Source organism: Centroberyx gerrardi, chromosome 23 (genome assembly GCF_048128805.1).
Source record: "Centroberyx gerrardi isolate f3 chromosome 23, fCenGer3.hap1.cur.20231027, whole genome shotgun sequence".
Classification (NCBI taxonomy): Eukaryota; Metazoa; Chordata; class Actinopteri; order Beryciformes; family Berycidae; genus Centroberyx; species Centroberyx gerrardi.
This window is the reverse complement of record NC_136019.1, coordinates 6,814,889-6,832,673: the sequence shown is the minus strand read 5'-3', so window position 1 is coordinate 6,832,673 and position 17,785 is coordinate 6,814,889. Positions and strand designations below refer to the sequence as shown.

The 17,785-nt window shown below is 39.1% G+C and overlaps 2 protein-coding genes across 2 annotated transcripts in view; one reads left to right on the top strand and one right to left on the bottom strand.

Annotated features, from left to right (window-relative positions):
* Positions 1–17,785, bottom strand: part of LOC139913354 (E3 ubiquitin/ISG15 ligase TRIM25) — a 148,266-nt gene that overhangs the window by 100,864 nt on the left and 29,617 nt on the right. The gene's annotated exons all lie outside the window — the stretch shown is intronic.
* On the top strand, positions 2,448–14,428 carry LOC144537878 (sterile alpha motif domain-containing protein 9-like). The gene is made up of 10 exons (XM_078281762.1): positions 2,448–2,516; positions 8,124–10,742; positions 11,052–11,089; positions 11,182–11,246; positions 11,439–11,653; positions 11,772–12,022; positions 12,212–12,340; positions 12,626–12,773; positions 13,034–13,074; positions 13,341–14,428. The coding sequence occupies exons 2-9, from the start codon at positions 8,156–8,158 to the stop codon at positions 13,048–13,050; spliced, it is 3,450 nt and encodes a 1,149-aa protein (XP_078137888.1). The 5' UTR covers positions 2,448–2,516; positions 8,124–8,155; the 3' UTR covers positions 13,051–13,074; positions 13,341–14,428.

Here is a 17,785-nt window from a genome sequence, read left to right as displayed (position 1 = left end):
AAAAAATCACAAAAATAGTGCATTCTCGTCGCTTTCCTAATAATCTGACTAAAAACACAAGGAGAAATCACTTAGGTGTAAATAAATGCAAGGACACGCACGTTTTACATTGACCGAAATGTTTTACTCAAAACACACATAAGGTAACACATAACGAGGTCACAGCAAATTGACAACACAGACAAAATATCCAAATAATCTCACTCTGTTCGTATTTGCGGACTGAATGTTAAATACAAAGAACACTCTCCCAGGGGCTTGGATTTTCATGGATTTGCATATACCAAATAATTACGCCAGTCAGTGGCCAGTATGCACATGATAACAATGTTATTTAGGCCTACACAGGCTTACATAAAAGTTCACTTAAGTAGAAAATGCATTACCATTAGAAGAGCTCTAGTCTGCGACTGGAGGTGCTGAACTTGAAGAACTTAAAACGTAAAACAACAACGTAAAAATATAAAGCGTTAGGTCACAGCGTTGTAAAAGATAAAGCTTTACAATGGATTTCAGATTTTCAGTCATTTACAATGGATTTCAGATTTTCAGTCATTTACAATGGATTTCAGTCATCGCTAGACTTACACTGATGGGAGAAAACATTGACATGCTTTTATACAAGTGAGGGGGCACAGTGAATGAAGTGGGGGGGCACTACCCCCTGGTGCCCCCTCGTGAAGCCGACACTGAAGATAGTAATTTATTTGCATGGCCTCATGTCTAACTCTAAGAGCAGCACAGACCCTGAACTCTTTTAAGACAGGCCTAAAAACCTTTTTATTCACGAAGGCTTCTTCATGTTAACTTTTGTTTAGTGATTATTTTCTTTGTTTTTGTTTTATGTTTTGTTTTTAACTCTGTAGCACTTTGAGATTCACTGTGAATGAAAAGTGCAGTACAAATAAAATGCATCATTATTATTATTATTATTATTTTCATGTCATCCACCTATCATAGATCAAAAGATGATGTTATGGCTATGGCTGCTGCACCCTTTACTGGAAATGCTTATAGTACATCATAAACGTTTTCCAGTAAAGGGTGGAGCACATTAAATTCCTGGGCAAGTCAAGTGGAAATGGGAAAATGCCAAAGAGATGCATAATATCCTCGTCCTCTCTCAGAAAAAATCTACATGCACTCACTTGTTCTTACATTTTAGTATAGACATCACCATTTGAAAAGTAAACATGTTTTGCAATGAGAGGTCTCCAATAAATTGGCTTAAAACCATAAAACTTGTTGGTGAACTTCTCTTGAAGTTTTTGGCGAAAGAGAAACTGAAAGAAAAAAGTTGTCCATTAAAACAGTACTTGCAGAATGGAAAGGTTTGGCAGAGAACCAGTTTTGATTGGCCTTCAGTGTGTTATTCAGAGAATACAGGTGTTTTAGTTGTAAACCACCATTCTCATATTTATTACATTTCTTCCTTTTTATTTTTTCAGGTTTGTTATTCCATATAAATCAAAATATTTTCTGTTCATAATATTTAAAAAAAAAAAAAAAAAAAAAAAGTATCCTCAGGAGAGAGAAGAGACAAAAGACAATAAGGAAATGGTGGAATTATCAAATTTAACAGTGTAACTTTTCATAGAGTGATAGATATTTTCCTTGACTGTAGAATTTTTTTATTTTTTTATTTTTTGTCAATTCTCTTCTATCTACCGGGATGTAGATTCACCTTACATCATTTCGATCATGTATCCATTTGATTGAGGCACTGCAGGGAAATTCATGAATTGTATGTTTCATGAAACAAGTCTAAGAGGATAATGTTTTTCATAATTTGGCTTCAAACTTGATACAATAGGAATAATCAAGTTTCTTAGTAAGTTCTGCCAAAGAATTTATTTCTGAGTCATTTAATCCACATAAAATGCTGATTTTGATTTCAGACCATGAACCTTTAGACCCTTAATAGCTGTGCTATTCCTTATTTTAAATGGTATTATTTCCATAACTATGATGAATAAATATAATGATAGCAGACATGCTTGCCTAAGCCCTCTTGAAAGCTTATAGCTTGCTGAAATATAGCCATTGTTAATAATCCTGCTTACAGGATTTTGATATATAGGACATATAATACCCATATAATCAAAGATTTACCAAATTAGAAGTTATATAAGCATTAATACATAAAATGCCATTGCTATTCAACAAAGGGCTTCCCAAAATCAGCTATAAATATCAAACCAGCTTTATCATCTATATCATAATATTCAATTATTCAAGAAGGTGGCAAATATTGTCGCCAATGAATCGGCCTTCTAAAAACGGTTTGATCCTAAATGTTAGTTAGTTTGGCACTCCTCTAACCTACTACTTCAGAAGTTCCTGTGTACACGCCTATCTGTAATTCTACCTACCTACCCCGGGGCGTGGCATGATGCTATATTAACACCAACCACCTTTCAAGTTACTTAGACACTAAGTCACAAATGTAGTATACAATCAAGCTGAGTATGACTGCTCACACTACTTCAGAGATCTGTGCCTCATAGGAGAAAAAGGTAAGAACACCTAAAAGGCTCTGTCTGTGTGGGAAAACTGTACTGGCAAAGGTTTAGATCCTCCCAGATACAATATGATGTGAACTTTTAAACAGCATTCTAGTTAAAGTTTCAGTTGACATAAATCAGTAGCTACTAAGCATTTTCTTGTTTTTACGTGGATCTCACAAGTGTTGAAAAAAGGATAACACTAGAAAAATGTAGTAAATAATGCTATAGCTAATTGAAATTAAACCTGATCAAATGCCGTTTTGATAACCACAAGGAAGGAGCCAGAGGAAAGGAATGCAGTGATGTAAATAGGTTTTCAATGTAGTGAGAAAAAAAATATATTATTGGGGACCCACTCAATTTCCCTGGGACCCACTCAAATTACCACCTGTGGGTCCCAGGGAAATTGAGTGGGTCCCCAATAATATATTTTTTTTAACAGCAAAAGCACAATTTTTCTGTTTGTATTTTTAAGTTAATTTTACCTACTCCTATTTATATATTTGATTGCAGTGTTACACAGCTCTGGTTACACATTTCTTTATTCTAGTATATCTTTAATTGTACGTACATTTTTTGTTTTTATTTCACACTTGCTTTGGCAATGTAAACGTATGTTTCCCATGCCAATAAAGCCCCTTTGAATTGAATTGAGAGAGACAGAGAGAGAGAGAGAGAAAGAGAGAGAGAGAGAGAGAGAGAGAGAGCCCAGCAGCCTGTGTGACACAGAGCTTCAAGAGAAAGCGAGGAGCATAAAACATTGTGCTTTTTTCCACGCATGAAAAAAAAACAACCGAGCCCGACATACAGTTGCAAATATGCCTACTATGCTTTTGGAACATTGTTTGGTTGCAGTAACAGATTAAGTCACTGGGTGGCGCTCCTTGTTTTTTACTGAGACTGAGTTACAGCAACAGGTTGAGTAAGCTACTACCAACTACTCCCAGTCAAGGAGGTTCTATATTAGCTGGAGGATGAACGGAAAAATGGCCGCCCATTCATTTGAACGTAAGCTGCTCACCCAGCGCATACGCCAAAAAAATGTTTCTCTTCCTGGTTTACTTCCGTGATGTGCGGCCTACGGGTCATGCGCAGTAGTGTCTGCTTACGTATTCCCGCCAGGAGTAGCGCGCCCACGAGCGAGCTAGCGAGCCCAGTCGCGCTCTCGTCATCAAGTGAGCAGGTCGGGAGTGAACAGCTGCTGCTGGGAGTGTGGAACGGACAGTTTGGTGGGGGAGGGGCGAGCAGAGCAGAGAAGGAATCTCCTAAAATTAAAATCTAAAACTTTTTGGATGTCAACTTTTGATTACTCACCAGTTAATATTATATTTAATATTATAATATTAATACATATTTATATTAATACAATTAATATTTATATTAATAGTATAATTAATTATATTTATATATTAATTAAATGTATTATATAATTATATTAATATTTATATTAATACATATTAGTAAGTATTCAGCCAGTAGTTGCTAGAAGTCATTTGCTTGCAACTCTAATTTCCACGTCACTATTCCATTGTGAGAAGTTGTCTTAAGTTTATATTAAAGATAAAGATGTCATCACTTTTGTTATTACTAGGCAGCTTTCCCCAAGCATATCTGCTCATTCAATCTTAGAATGTTTACATTTCTTCCAAGCTGACTGTAGCCGCACAGCATAGACCAACTTCATGAGTATGCATGTTGTGTTGCCTGATGTTCACACAGTCCTACCTGCAGCTGTCTGCTGGACACACTCCCAGTCTACCCAATACTGACGTCGTCTGTTATGCTATCCAGGAGTAACGTTAGCCTAAGAAAAAAAAAAAGGAAAGAAAAAAAGAGTAACGTTAGCCTACTTCCCTACAGCTAACAAGCACAAAGCTAATGTAATCTAAGACACGACCAAGCGCGTTACAGTCTCGGGTCCCGTCGGGTTCGGGTCGGGTTGCAGACCTCTAATGTGTAGTAAATGAAACGACTAGTTAGTGAAATAAAAGTCCTATGTTACAAACAGAATGGGCATTTTTAATCTTGTGGCCATCCACAATGATATGAATCGATTTGAAGAAACATAGTGGCTGACGCACAGACATGTCAGTCAATTCTTTTTCCCCCAAATAATAACGAGCGACTTCGGGTAGAAAAAATATCTGTTTCCTTCACATTAGCCTATCTGTGCTTTCCCGAATAACGGATTCGGATTCAGGTACATCCCTACCTGCAATAGTTTGTTGGCCAGCAATATGTTTGATCTTTTTCTTTGGTGGCATTTTAAAACGTTTTCCTTTCACTCATTGAGACTGAACAAAACGGGAGATATGCACGAGATATATGCGCAGACGGTGAGAAAATCGCGGCCAGTGGATTTTTTTTCTTTTCAACACGGCGCGTCCCCTGGACGGTAAAGCCTCATCGGGTCATCATCGACATGAGTGAATACAGCATCCACATGAGTTTATTTACCAATTACCAAGTTTGTAGCCTTGTTGAAATGAAATCTGTGCGGCGAAAGTAGCATTGGATGCAGGCCCAGCAAGGGCATTAAGTCTCTCCCGCAATGATTGAGACTATTTTCTAGGAAAAAATAGGGTGCGTCCCATGGATAGTGAGTTTACTGCGTCCTTTCGGATTTTAACGCGTCAGAGACGCAGGACGCGCACCTATTTACATCACTGGGAATGCATTGTTAATGATGGCGTGCAGTACTGGCTTTGGGGATAACCAGAGAAACCAGCGGTAGAGAGAGAGAGATAACCAAGGAGGTTCTATATTAACACTAGAGGGGACATGACGTCATTAAGCGTGGGATAATCGTCCGCCATCTTACCTGGGTCCAGTTTACCTGTAACTACAACAGCTGTCTATGGGAAGCAACCACTGGTGATTGCTAACGTTAGCGCGCTAGCTAACGATTAGCTTGTGAAGTGAAATTTTAGTAGAAGTCCAGCTTGCCAACTAACGTTATCCCTTCGTGCTTTCTAACATCTTATTCTAACACTTTAAGCTAACATTAGCTAAGTAGCCTCAGGCTGAAACAACTATGTTCACATAAGGTAGAGTGACATCAAAAACTCACCCAAATGCTCACTCAAACGTCAGCTAACGTTACCAAGCGTTTACTTACCTGAGTTGGCAAGCTACACCATCGTCGTCAGGGTAATACTTTATTTGGTTAGCCAACTAGCTAACAAAATAGTCACATTTCAGCTACTGAAAACTGGTTTGTTTGGTTAGCTGTAGGATATTAGATGCAGACTAAATCATTTGGCCTGTAATTATGCTTTTTTGGGGGACAGTATGACAAAAATAGCAATACTCACAGCACACTACGGTGTCCCCCCTGGAGTCTTGTGACAGTTGTTTTGAGGCTTAAAATCTAGTACCTAATAAAAATTCATAAATTAAATAAAACAATAAAATAATAATAATAATGATATTTTGATATTTCACTTGCTGGTAAAAAAAAAAGTCCTATTGTTAAGGCAGTCGTCCAAAAAGGAGAGGCATCAGTCATTGGTGTTCATCTTCAAATCTTTACATAAATTCAAATGTCTCTGAGTCATTTCAAAATGCAGATTATGTGCATAGCCAGTTTTAATAATACCATTACAGAAAGCCAGTATGGGCTTTCTGTGGGCTGCCCACACCTGGGAAAGCCCACAGAAAACCCACGCGGCCCATAGGGGGGAAAAGGGTGTGGGCCCTGCATGGGCAAAGCCACAGTGGGACCACATGGGCTTTCTGTGGGCTTGCCCAAGTGTGGGCAGCCCACAAAAAAGCCATACAGGGCCCATAGGTGAGAAAAGGGCGTGGGCCCTGCATGGGCAAAGCCACAGTGGGCCCACATGGGCTTTCTGTGGGCTGGCTCAAGTGTGGGCAGCCCACAAAAAACCCATACGGGGCCCATAGGTGGAAGAAGACTGTGGGCCCCGCATGGGCAAAACCACAGTGGGCCCTTGTGGGATTAGAGTGGGTTTGCCCCAGCCCACACTGCCCACAAAAACTCCACAGTGGCCCCGCAGGGGCTTGTTTGTCCTGATCTGGACCTAACTGCTGCACTAAAAGGACCAAAGAGACCAGGGAGGCTGCATCACCTTAGAAGATAGAGGTTGTTTTATATGCTAAATTTAACTGACACAACTTAAAACACAACATTTCTGGCTAGTAGTAGCCAACAGACTGGAGTTCTATTTGTAACAGTTTGTAACGGTTTGTGTTAGCTAGTTAGCTGTTAGATGTAATCCTTACATTTCAGCTGTATGTTAGTTGGCTAGCTCTCTGCTGCCATACAAACACGTTGTTTCTGAGAACAATCAGCACACATCATTCAGCATTATGTCCAACCAGTGTTTATATTCTACTGTGGCAGGTCGCCACCGTAAAGTCGCGACCCGCCATGCTAAAAATACGTTCTATAGTGTTTTCTATAGTATTTGTATAGTAGCCTACTCAGTAGCGGCACTGTTGCTGAAAATGCGCCGATTTTTCTTTTAATTAATTGCAGGCTATTTCTGCAAAGACGCACCTTAATGATGGAAGTGACACATAGTGGCGTGTGGTCGCAGACAGAGAGGACATTCATTTGCATATCTGTATAGGCTACTGTGGATTTTAAGTTGATTCAAGTGTAGAGATGTTTGTTTTTACTGTGGTAGCCTACTTGTTTACATGATGGCATCTATATAAATTATTTCTTTATGGATTGTAATCTTAATTGTAGGCTATGCCATGCCAATAAAGTAAAAAAATGTGAGGGCCTATGTCCATTATTATCTGCTTAAATTGGCTTAGAGCTGTCACACTAACCACTTAATGGCATTACATTTGCCTTTTATTGTATATTTTATCTGGGTGTATTGTTAGGTGTTTCAGTGATGGTGATATTTAATTGCTACCAACATCTGTCTATTGCTACAACAACAGATCATTTGGGGGTTTTACATTAAAAATAAGCAGATTTTCATATATACTCTTAATACAACTACTCAGTACCAAAGAGTACCAAAGAAATCTGAGAATTGTAAAGTCTTCTTGAAAAAAAGATTCATAGTTTCTGTAAAGTAAATGCATGCATTGAAATACTTCCAGAAGATAATCTTTATGATTTAAAACATAATTACTTAACATAGTTTAGCTATTTTTATCTACAAACTACAAAAAATGCTCATGTTTGGTACCATTTTAGACAGTCACAGTTGTCTTGCATACAGTGAGCTAAATAAAAAGTAGTAGTGATGTCTCAATAAAAAAATATTAGCATTATAATGGCAGCATAAGGCACTATCACCATTGATTCCAATTACAGTCAGCTGAGAAGTTGACCCAGGTAAGATGGCTGCCATATGGTCCCATTCCAGAATAGGAATTCTGTATGACAGGTCCCCTCTACTGTTATATCTCTATGAGACAGACAGAGAGAGAGGGAGACAGAGACAGAGACAGACAAAGTAGCATTTCATTCTGTGCAAAGTGGTTTTAGGCGGTGCTGGTGATATAAAATCTCTGTCACTACTGCCAGTCAGCCCAAGATAATACAGTCCAAGATAATCATAATTTGCTTCACATCACAGAGGAAAAATAATATCTTCTTCTTCTTCTTGTTTTTCCTTTAAATTCATTAAGGGTATACAAGAACATTAAAGTCTGGATCAGAAATGGCAAGTTACACAAGACCATCCCTGTCCACTTCCAGTGGTGCGCAAATTTACATGGGAAGTGAAATCAGAGATTCCTTTTCACTTCTGGATGTTCTCTATGTAAATGAGTTTGAAGGACAGCCCACAGATCCAGAGTTTGCTGAGCAGACGGAAGAAAACTTTTACAGAGGGGCTCCACCTGAATGGTTAAACTTTCACACTGCTGAACAGGCAGAGTCAGAAGGCACTGGAACTGCTTTCGTTAAACGAGATGGATACGATAAACTTGTGCACCAAATTCATAAAAGGAGAAGAGGCCCCAGAACTTGGACGGTTACATTACTTCACCAACCAGGAAGTGGGGGAACCACACTGGCCATGCAGGTCCTGTGGGACTTGAGAAAAACCTTCAGGAGCGCTGTTTTAACAGGCCCAACCTCAGACCTCACAGCTGTCGCTAATGAGGTGATCCACCTTTTCACAGCAGGCAGACGAGGCCACCAGAACACAGTGCTGCTTCTACTGCAGGATGAGCAGATTGTGGACAGTCTGCAAGACAGCATTATGGCAGAGATTGCTAAGAAGGAGATAGATACCGGTATGTGTGTGGTTATCTTACTCAACTGTGTGAGAAAGGCTGAGATCCAAGAGTGTGACCATGTCGTCCTCAAAAAAGAACTGTCTGACACAGAGAAACAAAAATTTGATGAGAAAAAGAAGGAGCTCAGCAGAAGGTACAGAGATAAACACAAACATTTTCATGGCTTTAATATAATGCAAACTAATTTCTCTCAAGCTTACGTTCGAGAGGCATGTGCTGTATGCAAAACAGTCAGAAAAACGAGGAAACCACGGGAGACCCAGCTGGCTGCATGCCTGTCTCTGCTGAATGCCTACGTACCAGGCTCATATCTCTTGGAGTCTCAGTGCCTGGACTTCCTGAATCAGAAAGACTCCAGCCCTGGAGACCTTTCACTGGAGGAGAGGATGGAGCACTTCAGCCATCTCATCATTACCTTCTCTCCAGATAAAAAAGTTTGCATGGCTCACCCCATGATAGCACAGCAGTGTACTGAATTGATGGCTGAGGCAGGTGTGAGCCGAAGTGACACAGCAAGACACTTCTTGAATTGTTTGTGTACGGATGAGGTTTCTCCACGTTTGCTTGGTTTTGCCAAAGACATGCTAACCAAAAGGGAAACGAAAAAAGAAGAGAATCAAGAGAACCTAATGAAAAGAAAGGAGGGACATAGGGGACCAAAGAGAAGAGAGGAGGACCAAGAAAAGTTTTCTAGATTGATTCTAGATATTCAGAAGATGGAGGACGAAGTCCAGAGTGCATCTGTTTTAAAGGTTGCATCAAAGATATTTGTTCAAAATCCTTTTTTTCCTCAGGCACTTGCTCGTTTTTATTCCTCAGAACTAAATGACTACAACAGGGCAGAAATGTGGGCCAAGAGGGCAAAAGAAAGAGATCCCAAAAATTCATTCATTGCTGACACACTGGGGCAAGTTTATAAGCACCATCTGAACAGCAAAACTTTGTCTGCCACTCCAAGAGAAATTTTGCAACTTGCCACAAGAGCCATTGAAGCTTTCAAAGATGAAGAAAGACTTGCTGAAAATGAACAGGTGTCAGACATGAAAGATGATGGTATGACCCAAGTCTCACATATTTTTAACAGCAGAGGGCTGTTTGGTTACCTGAAGGTTTCCAACATTGTTTACGACTCACTTGTAAAACACAACAACAACAACAACAACAACAACAACAACAACAACAACACCTGGAAAGAGGTTCTCAGAAAGAATGTGTCCCTGGGCTCTGTCCTGAAATCACTTGCAGACAACAAACTCTCCAAGTTCAGTGATCTAATAAAGAGCCTCAGAGATGAGGTGGAGAGAAAATGTGCATTTTTTGACACCTATCTAACTTACTCGAAGCTTGGCATAAAAAAAGATGACCCACCATACATTTGGGAAGATGTATCAAACTGCTACCAGAATTATGTTGGTAAATCATTACCCAGCCATTTACAACAAAATATTAATGAATTCATGCAGTTTTCAACTTTCCCAAGAGAGATTTTGACAGAGAAAATGCCACTGGGCACTGCAGAACCCCCTGAGCTTCACATGCTAACCCTCCTCAAGTTTTGGCCAAAGAACAGAGAAGAACAAAGCCTCTTTGACCTCAATAAATCTATTCAGCAAATGCACTGCTCCTATGAGAATGCATATAAGAAGCACTTTCGATCAAGGTACCTGCGCCCCCTGTTTTTTCTTGGAGAAAGTGAAGATCTGAACAGAAGCATCCTTAATGACTTTTTTCTTGAGGGGAATGAGAACGCAAAACAAGACTTTGTCGACAAAATGTGGAGCAATGATAAGATTTTCAAAGATCTCAGGATCCAAGAACGTCTTCTCAAAGTTCAGGGAGTGGTCCGAAACTACAGAGTCTATGCAACTTTTGGGGACTCAGAGATTGAGGTGGATGCCAACCTGCGAGGCAGCCTCTGGAAATCAGGTCAAGTTTCCTTTTACCTTGGATTCACCATCAGAGGTCCTGTAGCCTTTGGCATCCAGAAAAAACCCACTGAAGAGGGTAAGAAAGCTAAAAAATACTTCTACATTGTAGTAAAAATATTTGTATTCATTTGGGTTTTTTTCAATGTTTTTGCTCTATGGCATGTTATTTACGTGTGACAAGGTCATGATCTCCAAATAAAACTTTCCCTCAAGTTAGACTTGACTCAACAATATACTATACTAACCCTCTCATACTGGATCAGTGCTATATAAGAAGTGTAGTGCTATATCAAAACATAATATTTACAGTGTTAAAACAAAAAATAATATTTTACAATGAATATAATATAATGTGTTTGTGTATTTGTCAATTTGTCTTAATAAGGACCTTCAAGAAGCTGTACCTCTTGTGCCGGTGTTATGGTTAGTGGTTATTTTATTTATTTATTTATTTTGAAAAATGGTTGATCCAACAACTCCACTGATAATCAAAAATGTATTGTCTTCTGAAACAGGACTCGAGTGACTGGACTGAAGTTGAACCTCAAGTCACCAGACTGGCTGGGGTCCCAACCTATAGGTAAAAATAACATCTTCAGTAATATATCACAACACACAGAAATCGTGGAAAATTAAAAGCTGTGGATCTTTAAAAATGTATCACACAGATAAAACTGAGAGCCATCGAGTTTCCTTTCTGTCAGAGCTGTACATATGTTACATTTTGTGCCAAATGAAAACAACCCATTTGTTTTCCCTTTCACAATCTTAGCCTACAGTCTAAAGCAGGTCGCTTCAAATGCAGTGTGTCTGGCCTGCGCTGGGTTTGTCAGGAAAATGTCAGCTTCAAGTACCAGTTTACCTCTTGGGAGGAACACATGGAGAGGCTGGAATGCATACATTGCACACCAGGGGGCCCCCTACTGGACATCAGAGTCATTGCTGGAAAGTTAGATGAGGCGCATCTGCCACACTGGATCTGCATAGGTAGGTGAACATATACTGAAAACTATTAACATTGAACTTGTGTTTTGCAGCATGTGTATAAATATATAGATGCAACCCTTTTTTCCTCACTAAATTTGTGCACTTGTGTCTTGTGCAGATCACAACCCCACAATTTCAGACAAGTTTGCAGTTCTACACATAAATGAGTGTGGGAATTTTATGGAACAAGTGTCTGAGGCCACACCATCTCACGTCAAGATATTCGAGCCAACCTTCTCTCCAAAGGGGGTCCTGATGAGAGCTGGATTTCCAGTGAAAGTGCACTGCAACGTCTTAATTTATAAGACCAAAGGAGCACCTCTCATGCTACATGTTTATCTGATCCCACGTGATCCTGCTCTACAAAAGGTTACTTCAATTGTCATAGTAAACACTATCATAAGACACCAAGTAAATGCTGTAATACTACATTATCTGCAAAGAGCAGAAAAACATTGTTTACTGATGAAGCCGCGGTACATCAAAACACAGGCAAAAATGTTGTCTACTATAAGCTTGAAGCAGCTTTATGCTAAGAAAGGCCCATTTCTTCCACAGGCAGTGGAGCAAAAGGAATTGTCCAATGGATCCAAAATAATCCAAAAGCCAAACCCAGAGAAGTCCCTTCAAATGCAGGATGGCTTCATCCTCACAACAGATGTGGGCTCTGCAGCAATTCCCCCTCCTGTACGGTTTGAACTGTTTTAAGCCATTACACAGGCTAGACTAGTGCCCAGCTAAACCTTGGGTCACCCACTAACAGGCAATAATGTTTGTTTTACGTGAGATACAGTAGCTATTTTTCTGTCACTCTGTTTCCACCGAGGGCTGCTGAAGATCGCTTTGATACAAATCAGAAGACCATATATTTCTTGTCCTCATAGGGGAAAAAATAAATCAACACAACTGTGAAATTGACTTTGGCAAAGAGTCTTAAAACCCCCTCCATTTCCTTCAATGTTTCCTCCACAGCAATTACAGCTCAGGAAAAGCAGCACACCTTTCTCTACATATTTCTTTAAGGTGTTCATTAAAAATGCAGACAGTGACTGCAGGCTGACACTACAAAGTGTGCAGAACTTGGGGGAGCACATTGTATGGACCTGTACAATTTCAAAAGGTCAGTGGTTATTAAATAATTCTACAAGAATTTTTCTAAGCCACATATGTACCACCAGGCACTGTTAGTTAAACAGATGTCACAATAGATGTAAAAGCACTAAATATCCGAAATTTCATTTTCATTTCAATGTTTATTTGAATAGGGACAGATACATAGACATAGAGCATTTTAACGAAAATAGTCTGATGCCATATATCATAACATTTATAGCCTAAGCTATTTGCAATGTTGCATTTTCATTCTGCATTTTATTCCAGATGAATACAAAAACTAAAGCATTGGCCATGAGCAAGGTAAGGTAAGACACTCAAGTAAGACACACTAGAAGACCTAAATTGCACCTTGAAACTCTAAGGTGGATATAAGAGTAATAATATGACTTCACATCTGCAGTAGATTCAAGTTTGGCTACTAACAGTTAACCCTATGGAACCCCTTTGCTTACAAACTTCAGAGATACCTCAGTTCATTTTTTACATAATTTTAACCTGTTATTATCATTACAACTTGCATTATTCAGTGTTGTTTTGTTTTCATTGCTTCCATTTTCCATGAATGCCTCAGACCAGCATTTTGTGGATCGCCATCGGACAGCTCTGATTGATAGAGTGACCAATCCAGCACCCATCTTGGACGGGCTCAAGGATCGGGAGTTAATCTCAGATGAGAGCTGTGATGCTGTGAGAGCTGAAAGAACCTCACGAGACCAGATGAGGGACATTTTCAAACTCCTCAATTCAGCAGACCCGAAAGGGAAAGATGCTCTATGAAATCCTGAAGAGACAGCAGAGGTTTCTCATCTCTGAGCTTGAGGATCTAGACGGACAGAAGAGCATTAATCAAGAGTAGCATTGGACTCTGCCAGTGTCGGCTGGATATTCGTCTCAATAAGATGACAAGTAAGACTCATGGGGAAATTTTACAACAACATTGAGGAGGCCTAATGTATATTATAACTTACAGGCCGTTAGCCTAATTTCAATCATTTATATTCTACATTTTCTACTACCTTTTTACATTTTCTTTTAACATTTAACATTTTTAATATTGTCTTTTATGGAATTTACATTGACTTTAAGAAATTCAGTCTAAGCAACATGTCAAGATGCATGGTTAATACGAGAGGAAATTTGTAATCTCACTAAACTATTTTCTTTCTTTTTTCTTTTTTTTTACATTAAAGGTAAACAATGTTATATTACTGAGCAATAGTTTTAACACTGAGCAAGGTGGGTCAAGCAAACCCAATGCAACTGTACAGGAAAACACACACTTCTTACTTCTTAAACATCCAATTTTTATTACATTATTAAAAATGCACAGGTTCTGTGGTTGAATGTGGTTTCAAAGTTATGAGACAGGCCTGAAGCCGTTAAGTGTGTGGCAGAATACTTTTATCTTTAAAAGCAAATGTAAAATTGCTTCTCAACCATATTTGAGGAAGAACATATGACAGGTTCTCTGGTTGAAATATGTTTCTTTTTTTAGTGTTTTGTATAACTGAGAAATGGATGACTATAGATTCATAGATGTTGGTTAAATGTTTTTGTTGGTATTTACAATCCAGAGTACCTTCAATTAAGGAGCTAGAGATGAGATGTGGCGTTATCAAAGTAGATTAATAAGGGTTTTGAAATAAAATGTGTGAAATATTTTGATCCTGACTCACTGGTTTTGTCCTGCATTGATTCAATTCTCCATTTTATCTTTTCTTTTTGATACATCCAGTTAGCAGCAGTTAGCGGTTAGTCTAGGGTATATGCAAGTATATATACAGTACATCCATGTCCTTTTCTACACATTTGGACTTAAAGTATAGTTATCTTGGAAGTCTATTTGTAGGAGGGTGGGGTCAGAGCACACCCACCTTCCCTCAGTAGCATTACATCCTTAACAACTTCCCCATTGCTTCAAGGGAAGGAGGCAGCAGCAGCATGATAGTTAAAGTCTGAATCCCCTGGTTCAACTTGGAAAATCAGAGCAGATGGAGAATATTTAGTAACCATCTAAACAAAACGAGTAACTAAAACTGTTGAGCAAGGCACTAAACCTTCAGAGGAGCTGTACAGTAGAAAACTGGTGGTGGTATTTGACCGCTCAAATATGCAAATATGTAAAACTGTAAGAATCACTGCATGCACACTCAGAAAACCTTCCTGGATAAATAAAGAAAAATGTAATTCACTGCCTCACTATCACAATCAAACTAGCAGACCAAAAAAAAATGTAATCAGACAGACGGGCACCCATGAGCTTCCCTTATAGATGCCATATAGATTAGTAACATTATTATTATTATTGTTATTATCAGCATTGTTAGCACTTTTCATTGAGACCAAGGGGCACAGCTAGCTGCCAGCTTACAATAAGTACCTTCTGAGGAAAGAAAAATAAACCTTTCCTCTACCGTAGGTCAGTGGTTCTTAATCTGCGTCAAACAGATGTGATCCTGGACTACATGTGCCTTTATTACACAGATCAAAGTGAAGACAGACAGGAACGTGGAGAAAGGGGAATAACATGCGACAAAGGTCCTGGGCCAGATTCGAGCACAGGACATCCCGTTTACATGGTACATGTCTTAGCTTGCATGTTCCACCAGCAACATGTTAAGAATAACTGTTAACAGAGGACGGTTGTTGCAATCTCTCCCTTATTTTACTCAACTTTGCAGCATAATCATATACCTTACCCAATATCCTACACATTTCTACTTCAAAGTCTGCATACAGATATCATATAGTCTGCATGGTAGTGAGCAAATTATCACCTTCTTTTTAATACATTTCTGATTCTAAGTAGCAAGTGTGCATATGCATAATTTTTGTGCGTACTCACTATTTACAGGGATGATGAAGGGTTTTGTGATTTTGTCCAAATTATTCCAAATTAATGGACTGGGTTGGAAAAAAGGCAAGTTATGTAGGTCCCGTTTGAGACGATTAGGTGATCCAACTCTGTCCCTACGACAAATGATTGGTGTCTTTCTGAAAAGGAGAGAAAAGCGACAGGGGTGACACTGTGTTTAACCGTGCAGCGAAGAGTGTCATTACTACATCCACTTTTAAGTTTGTTACACACAGCACATAACATAACCCCACCGGATGCCATGGGCTCAATGCTGTTAGAAACTTTTGCTACGGTTTTCCTCTCACGGGGTAAGAAGTAATTCAGGATTTACTTTGCAATGACTGCAACAAAATACGGTATTAGGATGTGTATTGTTAAACAAGTACCTACAGGTGTGGCTTTTTGTCATGATTTAAATGAGACTGAACTGAAATGATGCCATTTTGTCACTGTGCTAAAATGAATATAAATATTATATTATATATTAAAATATATTTGCTAACCTACTGTGTTGCCTGAAGTGGCTTTTTTTCCAAAGGTGGTGGAGAGGGGGAGCAGGTATATGTCTCTGTTACTAAACTCAATGATGATAACAACAAATTATTATCATTATAGTAGTAGCAACAGCCTGCATTTACACTGTAAATTTAAGAATTACTCAATGGTAAGATGATTTAATTCACCATGGATTTCAGTAGAGTAAACTCAGCCGGATGTAGGAATGAAAAGTTGAAGGTAAGAACTACAGTGCATTTCCAAACTGACAGCTGCATGGCAACCAGTGAAGTCTGCTGATGTGGACTGTTGTTAACCTTTTATAGTTTTACAAGTGGGCCAGTAAAATTTACATGGCGTGTGGAACTTTTTTGCCCAACTTTTTAGTTGGATTGGTGATATCCAGACAATTTAATCTGAAAATGTATGTAAGGGCTGCTATGATTGCTCTATAATCCCTTGGGCCCACATGTTAGTATGTTGTTAAAGTACAGGTCTGTAGGAGTGTTTCAACATATATCTTGTGCAGTATCAATCAAAGGTGTCCTGTGCACTGTGCACTTTATTTAAAAAATGTCACAGTGTAACATCTGCTGCCTCTTAGCAGTTACACTAAATGCAAGTCCTGGACTCCATAAGGGAAATAACCAATCATAGGCAGAAATATCAAAAATAGTAATCTTTATTCACAATTAATATAATTTAAAAAACATTTTAGAAGGCACGTTGAGTGTAGAAAATAAATTACAGGGAAAGTTTCAAACAGCAGCTCATTGTATCTTGATGCAAATGTCCATTCCTTCAATACACAGGGCTTGAAGTTACTCCGAAGATGTCCAAGTAAGCAAGATGGAAAAAACTGTACCCAGATTATCTTTGGAAAAGCATCAGTGCCTTTGGCTCACAGAGCATCCCAAAAGACCCGACTGCTCGAAATGCAACAGGACTGTAGAGGGACTAACCTTTGAAATACATTTATATTATTTTTCAGAGTACAATAAGATAATTTGAACCTTACAATTGACTGAAACTAAAATTGACTAAAGCAGTGACTCCCACACCTGTATGGACGATAGAATAAAAACACATTTGGAAATGACAATGCACAGGGTTATGTCCTGCAACTACCTTCAGGAAGTGGAGAAAGGCGAGCCGGGTTTGGAGTTTCTGGCTCACATCAGTACTGCCAACACTGGCACTGCCACATGCCCACTCCTGGCCTGCACCAAGGCACTAGGAACCAATAGCCCTTCTGGTACGCTACCATCATCTCCCACCATGGCTTCAACTGACAAGGACAACCTTGACGGGACCTCGCCCTGAAACCCTCCAATGGTAACAAAGCACATGGAGCCTGCTGGGACTTTAAAAGGCGTTCTTGTGCTCGTAAACCTATTCATTGAAACAGACTGTTCATTGTTACATTCATCAAATGCTGCTTTCCAGCCTTCATCATTAATTCTCCATTATGCTTTACATACAAACAATAAGTTTCACACAGTTAGCAATTAACTGGTTAGCACTCACCTGTTAACAGTAAAGCCCATTCTCAGGCCGCTCTGCCACCTCCCACCACAGTGTGTAGACACTATAATTGCATTGCATTTTCTCATTGTCTTCGATTACCCAATGATTCAGCACAAATACATAGTAACATGTTATTA